The sequence below is a fragment of the Larus michahellis genome, chromosome 5 (genome assembly GCF_964199755.1).
Source record: "Larus michahellis chromosome 5, bLarMic1.1, whole genome shotgun sequence".
Taxonomy (NCBI): domain Eukaryota; kingdom Metazoa; phylum Chordata; class Aves; order Charadriiformes; family Laridae; genus Larus; species Larus michahellis.
Window position 1 is genome coordinate 34,411,359 of NC_133900.1, and position 21,885 is coordinate 34,433,243.

The window sequence follows — 21,885 nt, forward strand, 5'->3', positions numbered from 1 at the left end:
CTAGTAGGATGATCCCAAAACACAGGGGAAACTAATAATCCTTACTAACCTGATTGGTCTCTGTCAAATCTTTTGAAACCTGGTCTCAACCCAGCCAGATAACCAGGGATCTAATAACTACTCTCCCAACATCAGATCTAGGGCCCTCTTCTCACTGTAATGTCCCATTTCACTTTTCATCCATAATTCCAGCTATGTAACAGGGAATTTAAGCATCAAGAGATTACAGACTAACAGTTAAGCAGATGTAAGGAAAACAAGGGGTGTTGTGTCCTTCATACCTCACTGCAGCTCTTGCACCGAGGTAAGGGGAGCCACAGCAATGATCACCGTCCTGAAAGGATTATTGTTGACAAGCCATGAAGGCAGGGCATTTCATTTAAGTTAACTTACATTTTTTGTTTTATATTACTACAAACTTTTCAGCAATTTTTCTCTTATCCCAGGGCAAGTGGCAAGGTGGATAGTGCTCAGGTGACAGACAGCACAGGATGGGAAAGAGGAGTAGCTCTGGATAAAATACAAGCCTTTTGACTCTTTCCATTTTCCTGGACAGAAAAGTGATCAATATTTGATGGGTAAATTTCAGTTTCAGTTATTATTTTGATGTCTAAATTAGAAAAAATAATTGTAATTCAAGTAGAACGGCCAAGCCTGAAATGTGCAAATATTATGAAGACAAAAGGGGGTATAATTTTGTATTTTATTACTACTTAACTGCCTGTCCTTGGGCATTAACAGCTAAAACCGAGTCTGGCATTTGACACTGTAAGGGGGACTCTGAAGAGAGTTTCTTTTAAAGTATTGCAGTGAGAGAAAATGCATAAATCAATTTTAATATGACATTTACTCATAGTTCCTGGTAACATGAAAAATACTGAATGTCAATGCTGCCTATGAAGCAATGTGCAACAGCAGGCCTACCCAGCTGGGGTATAAACCTCGTTCAATGGGTTCCTTAACATGGATCCCTTTGTGCTTCCTAATTCTTGGATTTAAAAGTCATCTGCAACTTCCCTGTTACTGCGTGTGTGAGACAGCACGTGTGAAAGCAGTGGCTCTTGCTGGGCAGGAACAGGAAACAGCCAATTCACGCTGCAGGGGATCTGCAAATTGATATCAGACTGGGTTATTACAGCTTTTTAAACTGGCTGCCATGTGAGAGCAGTTAGCTCTAACTCCTGGCTAGAGCATGAGTTTGAAGGAAGAGGATAGAAAGGGGAAATGGTATTTACAGCTGTCATCAAAACTTTGATACTCTTCAGTGTGAAAATGCAGGCTGAGCAGAATTAAGTCAGGCTACGGAACAACACTCATAAAAATCCAACATAGCAATCAATATCTTCAGCAACCTTAGGCTTTTCCCCTTCTATCTTTTTTATGTGCCGTCTTGAAGAGCTGACATGATGTTAGACTATCTCACCTCAAACAGCACTGCATACCCAGCCGGCAGGTCCAGCTGGGCTCACATCTGTGCCCTGCTTCGATGCTCCTCACATTCCCACAACTGCACTAGGCTATAGCTGAAGGCGAATATCTCCAGTATCTTACCTGCTCTAAGTAAGCAGAAAAGTTTAAATTCCCTCCTTTGCTGCCGCTAAAGCAAACTGTACATGCACCTCAAGCCTAGACACAGGTGTTTGACCACTGCCCTCATTCAGCAGCAACAGGATGTGTGCAGCAAGAGCTGCTCTTGGGTGGAGGAAGAGCAGCTGGGTCCCGCCACAGGTACCCTCAGTCACCTGTGCTGCTTCAGGCAGTATCAGTGAAACACAGACCAAGGCTGAGCCTTCACGGGGACTGTGCACAGCTGGACATGCCTCTCCCCCAGGGAGACAGTAGGATCTGAGAAAGTAGAATCCAACCCAAATGAGCCGTTTACAGTACTCAAAACCAAACAGAAAACTATAACCAGTATAAAAAAAAAACAAACCCTCAACGCTTCACCTCAAGAAAAAGATCGCTTTTCTTTTAGCATGGAAGCAAGATAAAACCCAGAGCCTTAAGGACCTACAAAAGATAGCTCAGCTATTGCAAAGGCACACACCAAGAGCAGGGATCTTATAAATGGTGTTCCATGATAGTGATTACAAATTTACAAGCATTTACTGACACTTCAATATATCTCTACTAAGTCTCCTCTCATTAACTGCATGCACCTTTAAAAACAAACTCCTACCTTCAGAATATTTAATATGCAATGAATTAATACAAATATTACCTAAAACTCTAAAGATGTAAACACCCTAACATAAAAATATAAATACGTAGCTGAAATGTAAGTAAAAATTACCTCTAATTTTTAGACACAATGTATAAACAACTAATTTACATATTACTGCTTAAACGAAAATGGCAATGCCCAACTTGGGACTGCTGAGCTACCACAAACAGGATTTCCCATGTTTTACCAGCAAATACATATCCCACAAACCTGCAGGTGCTGTTGACTGAATCCTCAGGACAGTGGTGGTGGCACTGACAGGACAGCTTCTTCTGCGGCGGGGCAGGTGCTGTGCTCTCACCATCTTCTCTTCTGGTCTCCATGCTCAACTTGCCAGAACTTCGCAAGGGCATGTTGTCTAGAAAATTGGCTGTAAATATAAAGGGGGGGAAAGAAACAGTTCTAGGCTGGATTGCAAGACTTGGAATGAAGGCTTCAAAGTATTTCTACCCATCAAAATTTTGCGCAAGTTATTTGAGCTGAGTGGTTTTCTGCCGAAGTCCCAGGAACTGTCACCATGTTTGAGGCTTATTGGGCCTCAATGGCATTAGATCAAAGGTGCTGATGTTCAAGTTCTGCTGCTGCCAAAGAGTTATGTTGAGCTTTTCAGATTGCAGAGTACAGGTTTTATCCTATTGTATTACATAGGTCAAATCCTTGGTTACACCTTTGTGCTTTCTTTGTCTCTATACTTGGCACACATTTACATCCACTGAACCCCATAAAATGAGTGGGATTTATGGTACTCCAGGCAGAGCAGAACATGGGCATACAATTTAACAAAGATTTAACAGAAAGTGATGTTCTTTCAAGTTCAACACTCTGACACTGAATTGCATAAGCACTACTTGGAAAACAAAGAAAAATAGTTCATTTCTATAAAAAAAATTCTATAAACAAAATAAAAGGCAAGAATGTGTTTTAGAATGAACAATGCTGAAATACATGGAGGTGATTACTTCTAAAAATATCAGAGCAATGAATCTCCATGGAGCTGATGAAGTACAGCTAGAGATGCTGCTGATGGGCTAGGAGCTGTTTAAGCAACAACCCCACCCCACCCCCAGCTTTAGTCATAAATATCAGCTTTCAGTGCTTGTGAATATTTTAAGCCTCAAAGACAAAAAAAGAGATCAGCATGAAAAGCTTCAATTGGCAGTTTCCCACTTTCCTTTTGCTTCCATGTAAGAAATCTGACTAAAGGGTCATTTACAAACAGCTGTCTCCAACAGAGAAGTTGAAGAGCAGGCTTGAAATTCTTGATTTACTGTTAAGTCTTCAGAAACAATTGGCATTATTATTATTATTTTGATTGGGTCCTGAACTGCTGCTTCAACTCTAATTAAAATTTTCCCCAAACCTCCATCATCAGGGCTGATATATTGTCGAGCTGACAGAAAACTATATCTTTTTCAGCCCCCTACGGAGAGATGGAGTGGGCAGAGGTGATGGGAACAAGTAGCAACACTTCAGGGCTCGGATGGCAAGCAACAACCAAGGCAAGAACAGGCTGAAAGGTCCTGAAGCACTGAAAGGCTGGAGGAAGAGCAGGGTTGTTCAAATTGCTCACACCCTTAGGAGGACTAATGAAGTCCAGTCTGTGCTCCTGGGTGCTAGGGACCAGCCAGTGCCCCCAGCACATGTGTGCACATCATGCCTCCCAGCTGCACACCTCTCCTCTCCTGTGCCAACTCTGCTAGGAAAGCCCTGCAAATGGACAGGCAACCGCAACAGCTGGCCCATAGGCTCTGGTTTTCTTCAGTGAAACAAGAGACATGCAAGCTTGTCCCCAGAAAACTGGGGAAAATGCTGAAACTCATTAGCTCTCAGAAAATTGGGGCTTTACACACAAGAACAGCTCATTTAGAGAAGTGATAACTTCTTTAATAAAGGGGTTTTTTTAAGCCCTTCCACTCCTTGCATATTCCTTGCATAAAGGACATATTAATAATATTAAGGTGATACACATGAAATGCAATCATTCATCATATCGGGCTATAGCACTATGAAATACAAAGCTTATCTGGCTTGATCTTTGCCCAGTACCTACATATCCCACTGAAACCGACTGGGTCTGAAAGTCAAACCAGAAAACTAGTTACAAAAGACATACAAACTATGGGCTTGTAACCCTTGTGCTCAGCGTCAAGGTATTAATTGGATTCATGACTGGATGTCATGATGTCCGGATGTCAAAGTCCCATACTGTTTTTACAAACACTTGGCAAAATGAGAACTAAATGGGTTAGTTCTCAAGATGCACTGTGTGTCTGTGTACTCATAGCTGTACCTTAAGATGCCGTAGGTGCTTAAATTAAGAAAAAAATGCACTGTTGTATATTTCTCAAATATAATTATGATACTTTGAAATGCAGCCTGCGTATCACAAATTAGTATCAACAGATGTTTGCTCACTGTGTCACAGGATTAGAGATTAAGTAAATTCTCTTTCAATCGGCAATCTTTGTCTGTCTTAGTTACCACTGAATGGGGAATATTCAACTACTAATACTCCTGTCAAGCATTTTCTGACTTGAAGCTCATGAGGCAACAAAGTGAACTTCTAGCTCATGAGGGAACTGAGTGAAATAGTTTGCTCTGTGTATCATTTCCATAGCTCTTTCTACAAGCTGTCTACAGTTTCAGCAGGGATCTTCCCTCAGCAAAGTGTGGAAAACCAAAAACATTTTACGTGTAGCATTAAAAAAAAAGGAAAGGTGTAATTACACATTTGAGAGTGCCTGAAGATGTTAAAATTAGACGACTACACAGCTTCTACGACTATACACCTTTGTCATAATACACCTTTGTCAGATACAGGTGAACACCTTTGTCTGACTTCGGAACAGAAAGATTTTCAGCAGTCCCTCCCCTGAAATGTAACACATAGGAAGAAACCCACAAGAGCTTTTCAGTGTTTGACAACAAGTTCTTACCAGTTTCAGGTGTGAAATGCACAGTTTGGGATGGTGAACAGCCTACTCTCTTGCATTTGCTGCTGTGCTGTAACAAGCACGTGTTGGTCATGCAGCCCTGGCCTCTGTTTAGGGATTAGAAGCCGTTGGGGTTCTGAAAGCTCTCCTAAGGAGCTATGTCCAAGAAAGCAAGGGATTTCAGGCTATTTAAATTTGGCTGCTTCTCTGCTGTAACCTATTATGTTGCAGTCTGCTTATGGCCAGCTTCCCATCCCTGACGAACCAAGCACAGCTTGGGACAACTGCAGAAAAACAGTGGTATCAGAAATACGGTTATTGTAGTCTGCTGAGAAACTTGCTGACAGCATCCAGGAATTAATCTAAACAGTTCAGAGCCTAAAGGTCACCATCAGACTAGTATACCTTCATCAAATTTATTTTATTTTCTCAGCTTATCTCTCTGTTTCCACTAAAATCCACCAGCATGTACAAAGCACCTTCCACCACAAGGACAGGCAGGCCACCACCAGGGCTTTTACGGCTATTTGGAGTATTATTGGAGTATTTGGAGAAATATTTTCCTCTGTAAGACTAGGACCACTCAAAATTGTGATGTGATGGCCTCTGTTATGAATGCCTACCTGAGAAAGGGGTTTGTGTGCTCAGAAGCATGCTGCTGTTATTTCTTTTCCAAATGTGTTAGTGTGTCTCTACATGCATTGCTTCACCTGAGCTCCTTTATCATACCCCAAGGTAGTCTTTACAGAAAGTCACATGTATAAAGATCCTGACGCCAGGAGAAGGAGAATGAGGAACTTATAATGTGCTGTAAAATGAAAGAATTATCCTGGATGACCATGGGAATGACTAATGTCTCTAGTCTAAACCCCTACTAACCTCTATGCCAAGAAATAAACCTTCTTAGATATATTCTTCCATTTTCTTCCCATCCCTCCTAGATTTCATAGTAGTCTATGAGCACTAAGCCTTTGCATCTAAATACTAACTTCTCCCCTCTCATGTGGCAAATGCTTTAACTTATTTTCAGTTTGTTTTGCTATCATTTTTTAAATGATAGAGAAGTGATCACAGATCCCTACTCCACAATCACAGTGAAGTAACCATTAGGATGAGTTATGTCTCAGTTTTAAATAGTGCTGTTTAGCTCTAGACGATGGTACCTTGCACACAAAAGGAAAATGACCTATTTAAGCTTTGCATTGACTCATATAGGTGCAAAAAGCGTTTGATCTAGACAGCCCATCTCTTAACGTACATTTAGTCCTCAAGCGCTCCGCTGTGGCTGCCAGTAAGTACCCTGCCAACTGTAGCCATAGTTATGCGATTTGGACAGGAATTTCTCCACTAGAATCTGGATAAAGCCCAATAGCTCATTTCGCACCGGCCCACAGCCATCAGACGGTAATGACTTTTGGGCACTGCTCTGATTCAACAAGTCCGGTAATGTAGGAGGCGAAAAGCTCTGTATTCTGTTACTCTGTATTCTGTAGTCCAAATCTTAAGCCCTCCTGTTCCCAGAGGATGAATAATTAGCAATAGTTGTCTCAACAGACTGATTTCTGTGCCACAGACGTGTGATTTACGTGCTGTCTATGCAGTGAAAAAGCAGATCTTTCATGATCTTGCATGGGTTTGTCAGGAGTAAAAGTCAGACTTGCTCCTTATGAAAACAGACGCTAAGGGCCACAAACACATCTATTCAGAAAAAAATGACAGAATGCTGTGCTCACTCTTCTTTCTACACAGGGTATTTGAAGCCTCAAACTAATACAGTACCATCCATTCACATTTTCCCAGGCCAGTAAAAACTATATTTGGCTATCAACAGCACCCACTGACAGGGAGCGATGTTTACTTTTTCAGAGACAGAACACCTAGGAAGCCCTGCACGTCAGTCCAAGGCAGCCCTTTCAACTGCTGCTTTGGACTGGAAATGAAGTACATTCACACAAAAGTATCTGAACAATAATTAAGAAAACCCCACCCAAACCTCAAAATCTACTTTGGATGAGAAGGTAGCAAGAAAATCCGTTAACTTGATAAGACTGTTGGATGGAAATTTTAAACCACGAAGTTGCTTCCTCTGTACCCTGCACCAGCCTATACAGTTTGTGTGCTTTTCCTCAAATCATATTTTTATTAAAATGTGAAACTATCATACAGCATCCTGCTAGACTTTCCTCTGCTACATCATAAACCACAGCCTGATGACTTACAACCAGGCCAGGGTTATACCATCGACATGATTGTTTTAAGAGAAAGGGAAATAACTAACTGTTAACTCACTGTACTTTACAGTCATCAGATAAAAGAATTTCCATGGGATATTTTTTGGCAAATAGTCAGCAATGAAAACACAGTGCAGTTAAAGAAGTTGAAATAAATTACACCTCTTAACTCAGCCTGATCTACTGTGTAAAATAGTCAAGAGGTAACAGTAACACACGTTTTATTGGTGACAGTCATATAACAGAGAAGGAAAAACGGATCATGCAGTTTCCCTTTGCTGGATATTCAAGGCTACCATAAAACTTCAGGAAAGGTCAGATGCCAGGACCCACACATTTTTGATCCAAAACCACAGTAAACAAAATCTGGCATAAAAACACCAGAAAAATGAAAACAACATGCTTTTCTTTTCAGTGCGTGACTGTATGGAACTAGCGAGCCCCAAATGAGGTTGGTATCAAATGGTGTTTGAAAATAGCTGTACCCTGATATACATCCACTGTAATAAATTGGCATACTAAAAAAATTGTGGTGTTGTTGGGCTTATCATGTATGATTTGCTTCATTTCCCACTTATGATGGATTTCCTGCACACCGAAGTACGTAGAACCTACACTTAGCTCCTTGTCATCTGTATATTTCAAAATTCGGGGTGGTTTTGCTTCTGCTCATGATGCAAATAAATAAGGGTTACAATCTGATGGGTTTTTTTAAATAATCTGTCAAGATAGTTTTCTTAAAAACTGTTTCTCTCCATATTCATAGAATTGCCAGCGTGCCAATATAGCTACATGTATACAGCACTACTTTAAGTAATGTATTTATTTTTCAGAAATTGCTTTTGCATTTGGTTTGAAAAGGATAAGCACCCTTCTCCCACAAAGTCTGTTTAAGCCATCTTAATCACACATGACGTTATTAGCTAAATTAGTTAAGTTCAGCATGGAATGTAACAAGCTGCGACAAAGCCATTAAGACAAGACCCTTCAAATTAATACTCATACCATACTACTTGCAACTTAAAAAAGCAAAGGCTTCTTTGGTGTCATAGACCATGGAAAATGCATGTGTAATTTGCTGTCCACCATTACATCACAGTTTGATTGAGTGTTACTTTTTCCTGGTTTCCACTCATTTCTGCTATCTACAGCTAATCTTCAACATATTTTTCATTTGGAAGAAAATAAGAATTGGTTGGCACATTTTTCATAGCATGAGATACCATATCAACAGAATAGAAAAAAAGCACAAAAGAATGACTTCTTTATAATTTCCAAAGGAAAGTACATGCAAGGTGTTTTAGCCTGCCGGCTTGGATTTAGTAAGTCTACCCCCACCCACTGTAATTCCCCATTAACAAAGAATTTCCCCCGCTCTGTCAAATCTGTCACTTAAGTTTACCTTCTACAATCCTTTGGTTCCATCTGTAAATCATTTGCAAAGATGAGGGAAAAGGTATTTCACGTAATTCTCATTAAGATATAAACTTAATTTCTTTATTTGTAATCTCTTTTCAAGAGCCACATTTTACACAGCAAATTTAGAGGTAGCATGCATTGGAGCTACCACTATTCTTTTCTTAATTGTGTGCTCTTGTACAATTCAAAATGAACAAACATTCTGCAAATATTTGTGTAAAAGCACTAGTTTTACGCTTGTATGAGGATAACAGGTAATAAAACTGGAACAGTGAGATGCAAATATTTCAGGAATACTAAGGTGAGATCCAAGGTCTGATCTGAGAATGACCGGCTCTTCTGAATTCATCCTCAGAAGGCATTTGAGTCATAACAGAGCATCACTTGAAAAACACCAGAGGAGACGCAGGTGCAGCTAGATCAGACCTCTTCTGACCTCCCCGAAGTATTAGTATTTAAGGTACCGCAAAATAATTAGAAAGAGATATTTATTTCAAAGGGCACACTAGCCTAGCTTTGTGAGATAACATGCAGAAATCTAAGTTTTCCATGGTGGCATTACTTTATATCAATTTGGTTCCCGATGAGTGCCCACATTTGCTTTACAGGATAGCTTCAGATAGAAAATAAGCTACTGAATGGGTACAGTGTACAAAGGCACACTAAAGGATAGTCTCATGTCTTCATCAAACTTGCAATATTCCTTACCACAGAAAAAAAAAAAAGTTGATTATTTCAGTGAGATTGCTGAAGCCGTTTTTTGAAAGAAAGAGGTGATTTTTATCTCTCATCATTTTTATGTACCTGAACTTTTTCATCCCTTCCTCAACAGCATCTTGGGAAGATGCCTACCTAAGTGTAATCAAAACTTATGAAACTATGCCAGCCAAGGCTCAGCTGCAAAGCCCCATCTCCCAACTATGAGCATCACCTGATCAAAACAGGGAATGGAAGCTCAAATATAAAGACGTGAAACAAGCAGTCTGGATATTAAGCTACAAACAGCAGAGTCTGTGCCACACCCATCATTTAGAAAAATTTTACGTAAAGAAAGATAGGAAGATTTCTGTTAACATCCAAAGGTAGTTATTTCTGGTTTTAAGCTGCAAATCCCCACATACACTTGCAGTTCCCAGCAGCAAACATGGAATGCCACCATCAGGGGATTATGCAAACATCACTACAAGCAATCTTGAAGACTCTCCTGAACACTAGCAACAGGAAAAAAAAAATAATACAAGCAGGAAGCAATGCAATGCGATATCATTACTACTAAAATATGCTCTGCTAACTGACCTTTAGGAAAACATCAAAGATTGCAATGGGCAAGCTGCAGATTTTTACTTATTATCAATTCAAATGATACTTAGATTGAGGCATTCAGTCAATGGCATTTAAAAGAAATAGCAATAGACAGCTTTGATCCTGTGGCTTTTTTAGATATGTTTAAAAAATCATTGTCACTCCTGTTCCCTTTTCCATTAAAAAGAAAGCCAAGAGCACCATGCCAGTAGTCAAGACAAAAATAGTGCCTGGAAGATAAAAATATCAGCTAGCTATTCTCACCCCAACATCAAAGACTGTACCCGTATATTAAAATATAATTAGCATATGCACATGCCATGCTTTCAGAAGACGGTGCCAACATTATTCAGAGGTGCCAGTGCCCTTTTAACCTACTGGATTTGGCTGTTCATGAGTAGATGTGACATATCCCCCTCAGCCTAAAGAGCAACCAACTTCATAAATCACTAACTCCTTCCTCAATCCTACTTCACGGGAGTTCTTCCCTCTCATTTCTCACATGAATAAATTAAACTATGTAGACATTCACAAAAACAAAACCATCACATAGGTATCTTATGGCATAAGCATGCTATATTTTCAATGGCTTTTTGAAATTGTGATGTTCATATATATATAACTTTCTTTAAACTTAGTTTATTGATTAGTTTATCACAAATGCTTCCCAAATCATGGGGATGATGATGCTTCCTACCAACTCCCCTCCCAACTTTTCCTCAAATGCCTGTCTATCTCCCGGAAGGACAGATTATTTAGTGTCTGAAAAATTCACTAGCATATTTTGATAATTTTTCATGGGCGGATGCCATCGGCATCCCTAAATCCCACATGATTATGACACACTCAGCAACTAACTGGTGTTGAATGAACTGCTCGAGAATCTGCAAGGATTTTTCTTCCTGGAGGCAAATGCCACCCTGCCAAGTCACCAGGTCAAGCAGTGTTTTAAATAATTGAACAACTGACAGTATAAATTCTTGCCCTGTTCAGCTGCCAAGGCAGGGACTGAATTGAACTGACTACTGCTACTGTTGGCCTCACTACACACGCCAAGTAGGGATTTGAACTGCATGTGTAGAAACCGTAAGCGATGAAGAAGATCTTTGTGGTCGCGAAGGAGGGCTGAGGCACAAACCTTATCTTCTGCAAACAAGGCCAAATGCAACAGAAAGTGTCATCGGCTTATTCACTTTGACAGAAAACAAATAAATCCATTTAAAGGAGGAAGAAAGCATCTCTATTGCAAAGCAAAATTAATTGCATGCGTGAAACAACAATAATCAATTTTGACTGCAGCCATAAGTGCTATGGTTTTCCTGAAGTGTTCAAGCAGCCTAAAAGCCTTTCCCTGTCTGAACGCTTAAGAGCATCTGCTGAGCTCGTGTCTGGGCAGGAAGGAGGCCCATGCCACCCGTGCCCAATGACACTGCCACCAAACCATCAACTGGTCCCCGCGGCCACACTCACCCACCCACTTGGCTCCCTGGAAGAGGAGGAACCAGTCGTCAGCCCCACTTGGTGTTGTTTTCTGTTTTTTGTTGTTGCTTTTGCTTTTGTTTTTTCCACTGTCATATGGCTACATCTTCATAAATGCCCTTCATAAAGCACCTCAAAGTCTAAGAAAGAAAAGTGAATTGCAAACACCCTTAAAACTTGCATCCCACATGCTCTACTCCTTGACCAGCAGTTTTCAAGAGCTGCGTGACTGCCTTTCTCTCCTTAAACTTTCTCTATAGGGTATGAAGCAAGAAACAATTCTGGACAAATGTAAAACAGTAGGGTTTTTTCCAGCACCCAGCCATATATGAATAGTGATGAAAAGTTTTAGGAGAGAAATTACATTTGGATTTATTATTTGGCCATTTTTCCAATTAAGTAGTGTTTAAAATGTATAGGACAGATGCAGCATTTTAATAAGCATTATTGATGTTCACATGCACCATATATTGCCAAAGTACCTATAAATTAGAGAGAAAGGTGTCTATTGCTAAGGCAAAAAACCAGTCACAGCTCTGTAATTCATCCTCAAAACGCAAACCTGGCATCAAAATTGGTCTATTTTTTATTTATTGGATTTATTTTTAAATTAACTTCAAAACCAAAGATTAATATAAAAGCACATTTCAGGAGAAAAACAGAAACATGCTTTTAAGTTCACTGTCAGGCTGAATGCCAATTACCAGGTCTTCTAAAAACTCTTTGGTTTTTTTTTCTTGTTCCTTACCAAAAAAGGGATTAGGAAATTTTTTGTTTTATCTGCAGTATTTTCTCCGCCAAATCTACCACCTCCCTCCTTACAACTAAACTAACCAGAGCGCACCTAAAGGTTTGGGGCAGACCCCTGACAGGGTACAAACTCTGACCCCACAGTCCAAGCGAACGAATGTGAAATCTCCCGTATGTCCCCCACCTTGCAAGAACTGAAGCTTCAAACACAAGACGGTGCGTCCCACGAGCAGCCAGCTCCCCGCTGCCCCACGGGGCAGACCCACATCTCGCCAGCATGCTAACGATGATGCTTTTTTTCAGTCACGCATTTCCCTCTTCGGCCTTTCCCAAAACGCACTGAACTTCAGTGTTTTATTTTATTTTTTTCGGTTTCTTTAGTGTTTTTCTCAACCCAGGCTTTAAAAAAAAAATTAAAAAGAAAATGAAAGAAAAAAGAAAAAGTAAAAAAGGAGAAAAAGGGAAAAAAAGGGGGGGAAAAAAAGCACAAGTGCTTTGTGAGCTGAAAAGCTAAGCCTTCTACTTACACTGGGTTTCCGCGGGCTTGCTACATCGCTGCCAGATTCCCCAAAGATGAGAGTCATGTGAGGAGGCAGAGAGCAGCTCAGGGGGCTCTGCTAAGCAAACACAGCACCGTAGGCTGGGCTAATCCTGCACCTGTGGTGTGTTATTCAGCAGTAAAGAAATGTAGTCCAGACTGCCTCTGCCTAATACGGCTCAGCTGTTTTTCTCTGTACTCCCTTTGATTGTAAGCTGGCAAACAATACTACTTCAGCCAGGCGCAAAGCAATATTCAGGCTACATAGGATATGACAGTAGAAAGGTGGAAGAAAAAAGAAAATCCTGGAATTAGAAATAAAATAAAGATTCTGAGCAATACAGCATTTGTAACTATTTCCAGATGGTTGACAGCAGTGTCCAATGTCAGTATGTGAAATGCGCAGTGGAGCTGGAGTCTCCTGCTCCCCACCTCCCTTTAAAGTGCGTCTACCTGCGATACGGGATGCACCACAGTGGCCTGGCTCTCATTTATCCAACTCAGTACGTGGTTTCCAATGAGTGCCATCACAGGAAGGTTTCAATATTTTTAGGCTTCCTCTTGTTTACTTTATAGGCAATACAAAAAATGCCGATAGAGAACAGGCTATTAAAAGAGATGGCATACAAACAGCAATTTGTCTTTTTTTTTGTTTTTTCAGAGAAAGGGCCACCAAAGAGATCGTGAAGTTGCTACCAGGGTGCATAGTTTTTATCATAGCATGTCACAAAAAAAGATAGTAAACTTGATAAAGAGAAGCAAAATTTGGTCCCGTAATGGAAAGAGAGCAAGAATTTCACTCCAAGGTAGAGACGCAACAGTTGAGAGTAATCAGTTATCCTGACACTTGTCTTACAAGTTGACCAACCACTGTTAAAAATCACCTGTAATATGATCTGCACAGATACATAACAAAAGAATATTATTTTTAAAAAAACCCCACAGATTATTATTTCACAGTCTTGAAATAATTTAGTTAGCTTGTAACTTTAATGCAAGGAAAAGTAATCTGGAAATTGATATTTATTCCAGGTAACATGGTCATTTAATATATCACACCCCCTTCACGTAACACATAACATCTATCATTTCCATGCTAGTACGTACCTGCTAGAGATGATCTATAGCTACTGTTACTAATCAGCTTTTTTTCTTTCTGATATTAACCTGTAAACACCAGACATTGCAATCAGAACATGCTCACAACATTTTCTACTTAAATGCTTTTCTCTACAAAAATGATACTTCAGTTTCTGCTCCATCATTACCTAATCTAATTCCATGTTTGGAAACTGGTAATGAAAATATGAGATATCTGCACATTCAGGACTATGTATCCAATTTCTTGTTGGAAGGTTTACTGCTGCTGTTGTTTATCAATGGGATTATTTCCAAAGAAACAAGAGCTATATTCCTATGAGAAAATGCTCAAAACTAATCTGGAACTATATGAACTTTCAACTGATTTTGTAGAGAAGGGCTGACTCTTCAGGATGCTGAGTGAAAACAGTATGATTCCTAGTGCAGAAAGACAGGTATCTGGATGTTTGATTTGATCTACAGAGGAAAAGGCAAGAAACAAGACTTTATACAACATCACCATCGAAATAAGAAAGTTGCCTCCGATTTCCTCTTTCAAAAAATTTGCATATTTTGTCTTTACAAATACTTACTTCCCTTTTTGGAGCCTTACACGTGCTTTTTTAAAGCTATTTGATACCAGCAGAGGCAATGGTTGAATTTTTCCTCCTCCATATTGTTTGGTCTGTTCCTGCTGCATCCCTACTTTAGAGAACTGCTCATACACACTAACACGGCCACGTATACCATGTGAAAAAGACACATGACATGCAATCCTCTGCCAACCCAATGTTGTAACGTGGTCTGACTAGAAGCTGCTTGAACTGCCTGGTGGTGGCTCCTGGCAGCCATCACGTTCCTCCTCTTTATCTCTCCGAGGGCATCCTGCTTACTCTACCTTGTGTCTCTTGCAGTCCATTCATGGGAAAGTCTAACAAAAACACCTTCAGAGCTGTGAGAAGGGTTCTGAATTTGCTTTCTTTGTATAGTGTGGCGTTTGCACCGTATGTGGTGTTACCCAGACTGTGCTCTGTACCAGCCTCCTGTTCTCCAGGCAAGACAAAGCTCAAAACCTACATATAAAATAATGTGAAAGCTCAGGAAAACAATGAAAAACATGGAAGCTGAAGCATAAACAAGACTGATATAAGTTTCTTCAAGCAGGAACAGCTTTCATATACAGTTCCCTTTACAACCATTCACCCACCTAAATGCTTACATGTAATTAGCTCTTCAAAACACTGGACGAGATGGCTGTGGAGACATAGGAATTAGGTACAGAGAGTGCTTTGTATATCACTAGGTAAAATACACCTAAAGCCAGCAAAAGCTGGCTGTTGGATTGCCTATTTGAAACTGGAACGTTGTCCTGGCTGAAATTCTTCAAGGCTAATATCCATCTCACAACACCTACATTGCAATTTCCAATAAATACTCTGCTTGCAAGTTAAAATATCTCAGGTAAAAGATCACATGAACAAGTTGGCAGAAGTATAGAAGATTATTAACACTTAAGGCCACGAGGCATTGTTGCTCCCCGTGTTATTTAAATTTCATGGATAAACAGGCAACTTTTGTTACCAAGGTAATAATAACATAGTATTTCTTATGAGTGGCAAATCTACTCCTTTTTTCTTTCTTTACCCTCTCTCTTCCTGAAGCACGCACTTAACCCTATTACAAAGGAAAGCCTACCACTCTCCGTTCAGTAACCAAGCCAAAGGACTTGTCAGGAAAATATAAAAAAGGCATCTTACTTTCATTAATACATTAAAATGTCATAAAAAAAGCCCTAGGACAAAATGCAGTAATTGCCAGCTGCCTAATTATTTTCTCATCCTCTTTCAGCCCTCAACACAATGCCTCTGTTGGGCTGCCTGCCAGTGATGTTTGGATCACTGAAAATATCCCAAATTTCTGTGGAGATTTCATGTTGCAAAATGTGCTCTAATGGGCAAAACTGCAGAAAATATAAGGGTAAACTGATAGTATTTACTTTAAATGATGAAGGAAGCGAGACTACTGTGTGCTGTCAACTCACCCTCAGGTCCGTATCCATATTTGTAGAAGAATAGTTCTGTGATAGGAGGTTAGAGGTGGCCAAGGACAAATTTTGGTTCCCAATTAACACTACCGAGCCATGAATGCCTTGTCTACTAGGCGCCATCACATACAAACTATCCTCCCACTGCACAGGGCCCTTGCTCTCTGCAGAGTTCAGTGTCTCCTGACTTGCTCAACAGTGTAAGCAGAGGGATCATTAGTTATGACTGGTAGCGTCTAGGAGATAATGTTGACTCTCATTTCAGGAACTATGATGCTATAAACACTGCTCTGAAAGCCATTTATCTCCATTTTAAGATAAACAGAGAAGCTACTCAATTAAGTAGATTGCAAGAAATAAGCTACAGATGCCAAAGTGAGCGACTTTTAAATTCCAAAAAGGAAAATCTGTGCATTTAATAAGCACAATTTTACACCGCAAAATCACTGACATGGAAGTTCATAAACAGCACAGCTTAACCACTCCGTGATGTCTGATAAAGAAACACAAATCAAAGTGTAATTACAAAGCAGTTAATTCCACGCGATGCAAATTATATGCACTTAGAATTTGCAAGTTATTACCACAGATACCAGTTCTGAAGTATAACATTATGAAGTGGCAATCCTTGTAGGGCAGTATTTACATTTTAGCTCCACACTGCTACAATTTGAAAATGAGATGCTATCCCAGACCTCTGCAAATGAGATAAATGTGGAAGCTGTCATGCCTGAATCTGCACTTGCTAGGGAGGACATTTTTACCGAAATAAGCAACAGAACACGAAATTATTTTCTCCAGTCTTGCCGAATAACCAAGTTTTTTAACTGAATACTATTAATCTATTTCTTCTAATATCTTCATGAAATCTAAGATACTAGTTTAATAAATTAAAAAAAACCCCAAACAACAAAACCCACAACCACTAAATAGCATCCCCACAAAATAGTTTCCAGTACCCTTTAAAAAGACGTAAAATACAAGGCATTCTAAGTGTCAAGAAAAAGATGGAATTTTATTTTTTTTTTGGTCACAAAAATGAAAAACCTGATCTTTCCTTGCACTTCCAGATGCCAGAGCTTTTCAAGCCTGCTCTGAGGTCAGAGAGGGGAACACGCAGGTGCACTGCGCGTCGGCAGCTGAAAGCTGGCAAGGTTGCACCGGAATCCGATCCACGCCCCCCCCACATTCCTGCAGGCATTATAAACGCTCCCTAAAGGAATATTACCCTAATGCAGACTAATTTTCCGCAAACAGCCCCAGCCTCATTAAACCTCTCCTTTATCAGCATTGTTCAAAGCAGTTTTTCTGGTAATATTGAACTCCCTTATGCCCATCTAAAAGAAAAGAAACTCCTTTTATGCTCTCTCCGGTATCATTTCTCCTATTCAGGTCCACTGGCACTATACAATAGATTCAATAAAAATATTGAGTTTCATCATACGGTAGAAATGTCCTAAATACTATGGCACAGAGATTAAGAGAAAGATGTTATGTTCCCATAGGTAAAGAGACCCCTCCCCAAACAGGGTTTGACAAGATTTCTACCAGTGACTCATCCCAGTAAGGAGACAAGCCCAAGCAAATTAACAGGACACTATTCCTAAAGCACATGTTTTCCTGGACCTGCAATTCTTCACACTCCTGAAATGGCCTTCTACCCTTCCCGAGACAAATCCTTTTGCCTTCAGTGGGATCACACAGACTCTCCTTAACATGAACAGCCATTGCCATTGAAATGATTATACAATTTGAAAGTGCTGTCACCTAGCTTTATCGTGGAGCCAAAAAAAAGAGATAGTCTGCGTTCAAGCACCCTGCAAAGCAGCGTAACATAAAAGTGAGGTTATGATATGCAGAAACCAAAAGTAGATCCTCTTCCCAAAGTGAGGACTACCTAAGTGACCTTATCCTAGATGCTCTGGGATGCACCTTGCCCATCTTCAAATCATTGATGCAAACAGTAATGTTCTTTTAAAAGCATTTCTGATTTTCAGCTGAAAATCATTATTACAGTACTGGCACAAGTACACCATGTGCAGGCATTCCTTGTTCCACTGCTCCATCTAGATTGTCCTGAAACTCCTGAAACTCCAAAGACAGCAGAGGATAACAAAATACAGAAAGGAGATGCAGCCAGAAGATATCTGCCTCTCCTAACCACACACTCTAGTAACAATCCTGAAATGATAAAACCAGTTGTACTGTAAGTTGCTTGTTCTGACGAAAAGAGCAGACCAAACAGTGCTGTATTTTCCAGTGATTCTTTTGCCTGCTGTTCAAGGTACAAACACCCACAAGGAATTGCCAGGAATAAGGACACTGGGAAAAGAAAATGCAGGCAAAAGCACTGGGAGAAGGCAAGCCACACATCTACAGTCTTTGGCCAGCTCCAGTGGTAGGGATTTTTTGAAAGAAAGAAATATAAATAAATAAATAGATATGTATATTATTTATATATTACATATTTAAAATAGATATTCTAGTTCAACAATAAATAAATAAATAAATAAATAAATAACACATGAGGACTCCAAATTTGGGGAACAAATCACTGTGAAAATGAAATTATTTGAAAGTTGAAAATACTGCTACTATTCAATATGATAATGCCAATATATGCAATGTAAGTACGAAAACTATGGTCCTTATGGCCACTCTTCACATGTGCACAATGAACACAAGACTGTGGTATACCATTTTGATCACATGCATCTAACTATAAAATAAGGGACTTCTTAAATAAAAATTGCTGTTTATGAACATACTTAATAAACAAGCCAAAGCAATAGCCCTACACAAGAAACCAGCTACTCCCCGCTCCGGACAGCCGAGATACAGGCTGTACTGCAGAAAGACACAACGTGCAATACGGCGGAGTGCACGTGCTCTGATGTCCATGTCATGCTAAGCAAGAATGACTGCTTATGTCCTCCCTGTCATGCTGAAAAGAAAAACTTAAGTATCATATTTTAAACCATTTAGAAACACAAATAAAACAATGTTTTCCATTATTTATTCTGTTCTTCAAATCACTATCTGTTCTTTCCCGTTTTCCCTCAACGTACTTTCTTCTGTAATGTTTTAAGCATTTCATTTCTCTTTCTCAGTCCTTTTTTTTATATTTGATTCTTTGTTCATGGAGTTTTCTTCTAAATAAACCAAGTAAGTTTCTTTCAAAAACTCACTTCCCCCCCCCTTATATTCCCCTGGACTGCCTCCCTCTGTCTCTCAGCTGCCTGCCTTCTATTCTCCTCTATAACCTGATTCCTCTCACAACCCCTCACTCCTCCCACTTTCCAATGATGCTTTGACAAGCTCACTGGTATTTTTCCCCTTTCTCGTTTATGTACTCCTCACTTTCCGAACGATTTATGTCAAAACCATCTGACCCTGACTCCTTCCTCAGCTTTTGTGCATCTGGCCCACTTTCACATTCCTTTAAAAGCACGTGCAATACGGACTCCCAGTCCCAAACCAGGCACTGCTTGCTCCCAGCTGGTATATACCTGTACACCCAGCACACACACAATGTGACATACTCGGTCCTCTACAGGAGGGCAACCTCCGCATGTCCTTCCCACTGGTCCCCATGCTCCCCTGGGAAAAGAAGCCCTTCTCCCTTGTCAGGTTTTCCCCTGGGAAGCACCCCGAAATGACTGCTGTGGACCACAGCAAGGGCAAGTGGAGCACCGATACTCCTAGGAGAAGGAAAAGCAAACCGAAGACAGGCAACAGCCCTCTTGACGTGACGCGTTGCTTGCCATGTCATTAGCTGACATGACAAGCTGCTTTGTCTTCCTTGATCAAGTTTTTTGGGTTTGATATTTTGGGGTTGGTACGCTTTTTAGAGAACACCCAGATAAGAGAACAGAGGCTGCTGTCTACTTATTTCAACTAAGAACCCATCTGAAGTTCACCAAACTTCCATTAGCCCATTAAAATTGAATTAGAAACACTGACCTCAGCAAAAGTTAATGAGAAGTTACAACTAATGCCAAAAAAATACAATAGCCTGGGTCTTCTTGAGACCTCACATGAAATTGCAAGGAAGTGGCTACGCTCACGGATACAAATTTAAAAAATCAAAATTAGATTTCTTTTTCCCGGTTCTTCCTTTTACCTATTTTAAAGAGATGGAAATTGTGATCTAGCTGAAGTTTCATTTCTTTCAGCTCCAGACAATCTCTAAAAATACTCCAAGTCATAAGAACAAGGGGCCTACAGCAAATATGGTTTCAAGCTGAGATGCTGTGTAATTTCAGAGAGAAAGAAAAATATTTTCCCAAGCTTTCAACTTTTCATTTGTATAAAATAGTTTATTTTATAGCTAGGTAAAGATGTAGAATTAAAATTCTTCATTAGTGTAATGTACTGTAACTCAGTATAAATACTGTTAACATAACTAAATGCATGAATTGTGCAACATTTTCCATCAGAATATGTAAGGGTATAGACGCCAAATATAGGGTAAAAAAACACAAGAAGTCAGTTTTCATCTATAAAATAGCAGAATTCTTAAAGAATGTGTTGGTGGTCAAGTCTCTGACAAATAAGAGGCTGTTTCTGTGCTACAAAACCTGATTATTGGTCTGATCAGCCTTTACTAAGGAATAAGAAAAAGTATTTGGATATTCTGTAAATAAGCACAGGGAGTATTATTTTCCTATAAAGTAATCTGAAATTACTCCCTTGCAACTTGTATTTGTCATTGCTGTTCTTTCAATGCACCACTGCTAAGTTAATTCCCTACTCAACTCTGCAACAGAGGCGTGATTTTCTAAAGCCCTTTCCTGGGTGTGGACCGTACTGGATAAAACAAGCAGTATCACTGAGTTGCAGCCAGATGGAGAAGGAAAAGGGTAAACCCAGTTTTTAAGGATGGATGTCATAACATTCACACGCTCTCCTACATGTAAAAATGTGTATTTCTATGCCGCTTTGCTTTTCGAAGTAGCTTCCCCCTGGACTGAAGGTGGTGGACAGAAGTGCCACGTCTGTGAGCTAAAGAAGCAGGCTGATCTCCATGCCCAGGCTGTGGATGCCTTTTGATTTTCCCCAACACAGAGTTCACGTCCTTTGCCCTAAGTTACCACCATGCCCAAGGAAATGCAATTAAAAGATTTAGTAATACGTTCAGCAGAAAATCAATGTAAATGCTTAAATATGTGTGACATCAGAAAATATGTCAGTTTTAATAATTTCCTTCTGTAAAATATACCATAGTTAGGTTATAAGTACTTAACTAGTCTTACTCAAAAATTATTTCTTTAGAATATTGCACTTGCAGGTCCATATATCTGCAATGCCTACTTTGTTCACCGACAAAAATGACACGTGACAAGATGGCATAAACCCAAGAATGCCATTCGGAAATTCAGCTGCAACAGTGACTAATGTTTGCCAAATTGATAGTGAGCTACGGTTGTAGGATCCTCTTTAGGAGCTGAGCTGCGAGGCATGCATTCCAGATGCTGGGTTGTATCAAGAAAAGTAGGAGGGAGTATTATTGGGGGGAAAACGTCATGGGTACTCTCCATTACCTTTATCTTGGAAGTTGGCTTAAAACTGAAGCTTAAAACCCTGACTCCTAACATGAGAAAAACATGAAGCTCAACATCAAGCCTAGAGACTGTGGAAGTGTTGGTAGACTATACATGTTACTTCTGTACTAAACGTTACCCATCTAACTTCAAAACAAGAAAGAATTAATCTTTTAATAATTACTTGAAAGAATAAGGTTAATAAATTTATGTTCAGAAAAGTTCAGAATATACTCTGAGAGAAAAAAAAATTTCTTATACAATCAACTACATATTTTTGCTACTTAGCAACAGAATCTCTTATATGAAAATAACTGTCATAAATCACCAAATCCGGGAAGC

General features: G+C 39.8%; 1 protein-coding gene across 5 annotated transcripts in view; it reads right to left on the reverse strand.

Annotated features, from left to right (window-relative positions):
* Window positions 1-21,885, reverse strand: part of BMPR1B (bone morphogenetic protein receptor type 1B) — a 269,885-nt gene that overhangs the window by 29,000 nt on the left and 219,000 nt on the right. For all 5 annotated transcript variants that reach the window (XM_074589519.1, XM_074589520.1, XM_074589522.1 and 2 more), the window contains one exon: window positions 2,435-2,594. In XM_074589519.1, the coding sequence (XP_074445620.1) occupies window positions 2,435-2,577 (143 nt within the window). In that variant the 5' untranslated portion in view covers window positions 2,578-2,594. The remainder of the gene's footprint in view (window positions 1-2,434; window positions 2,595-21,885) is intronic.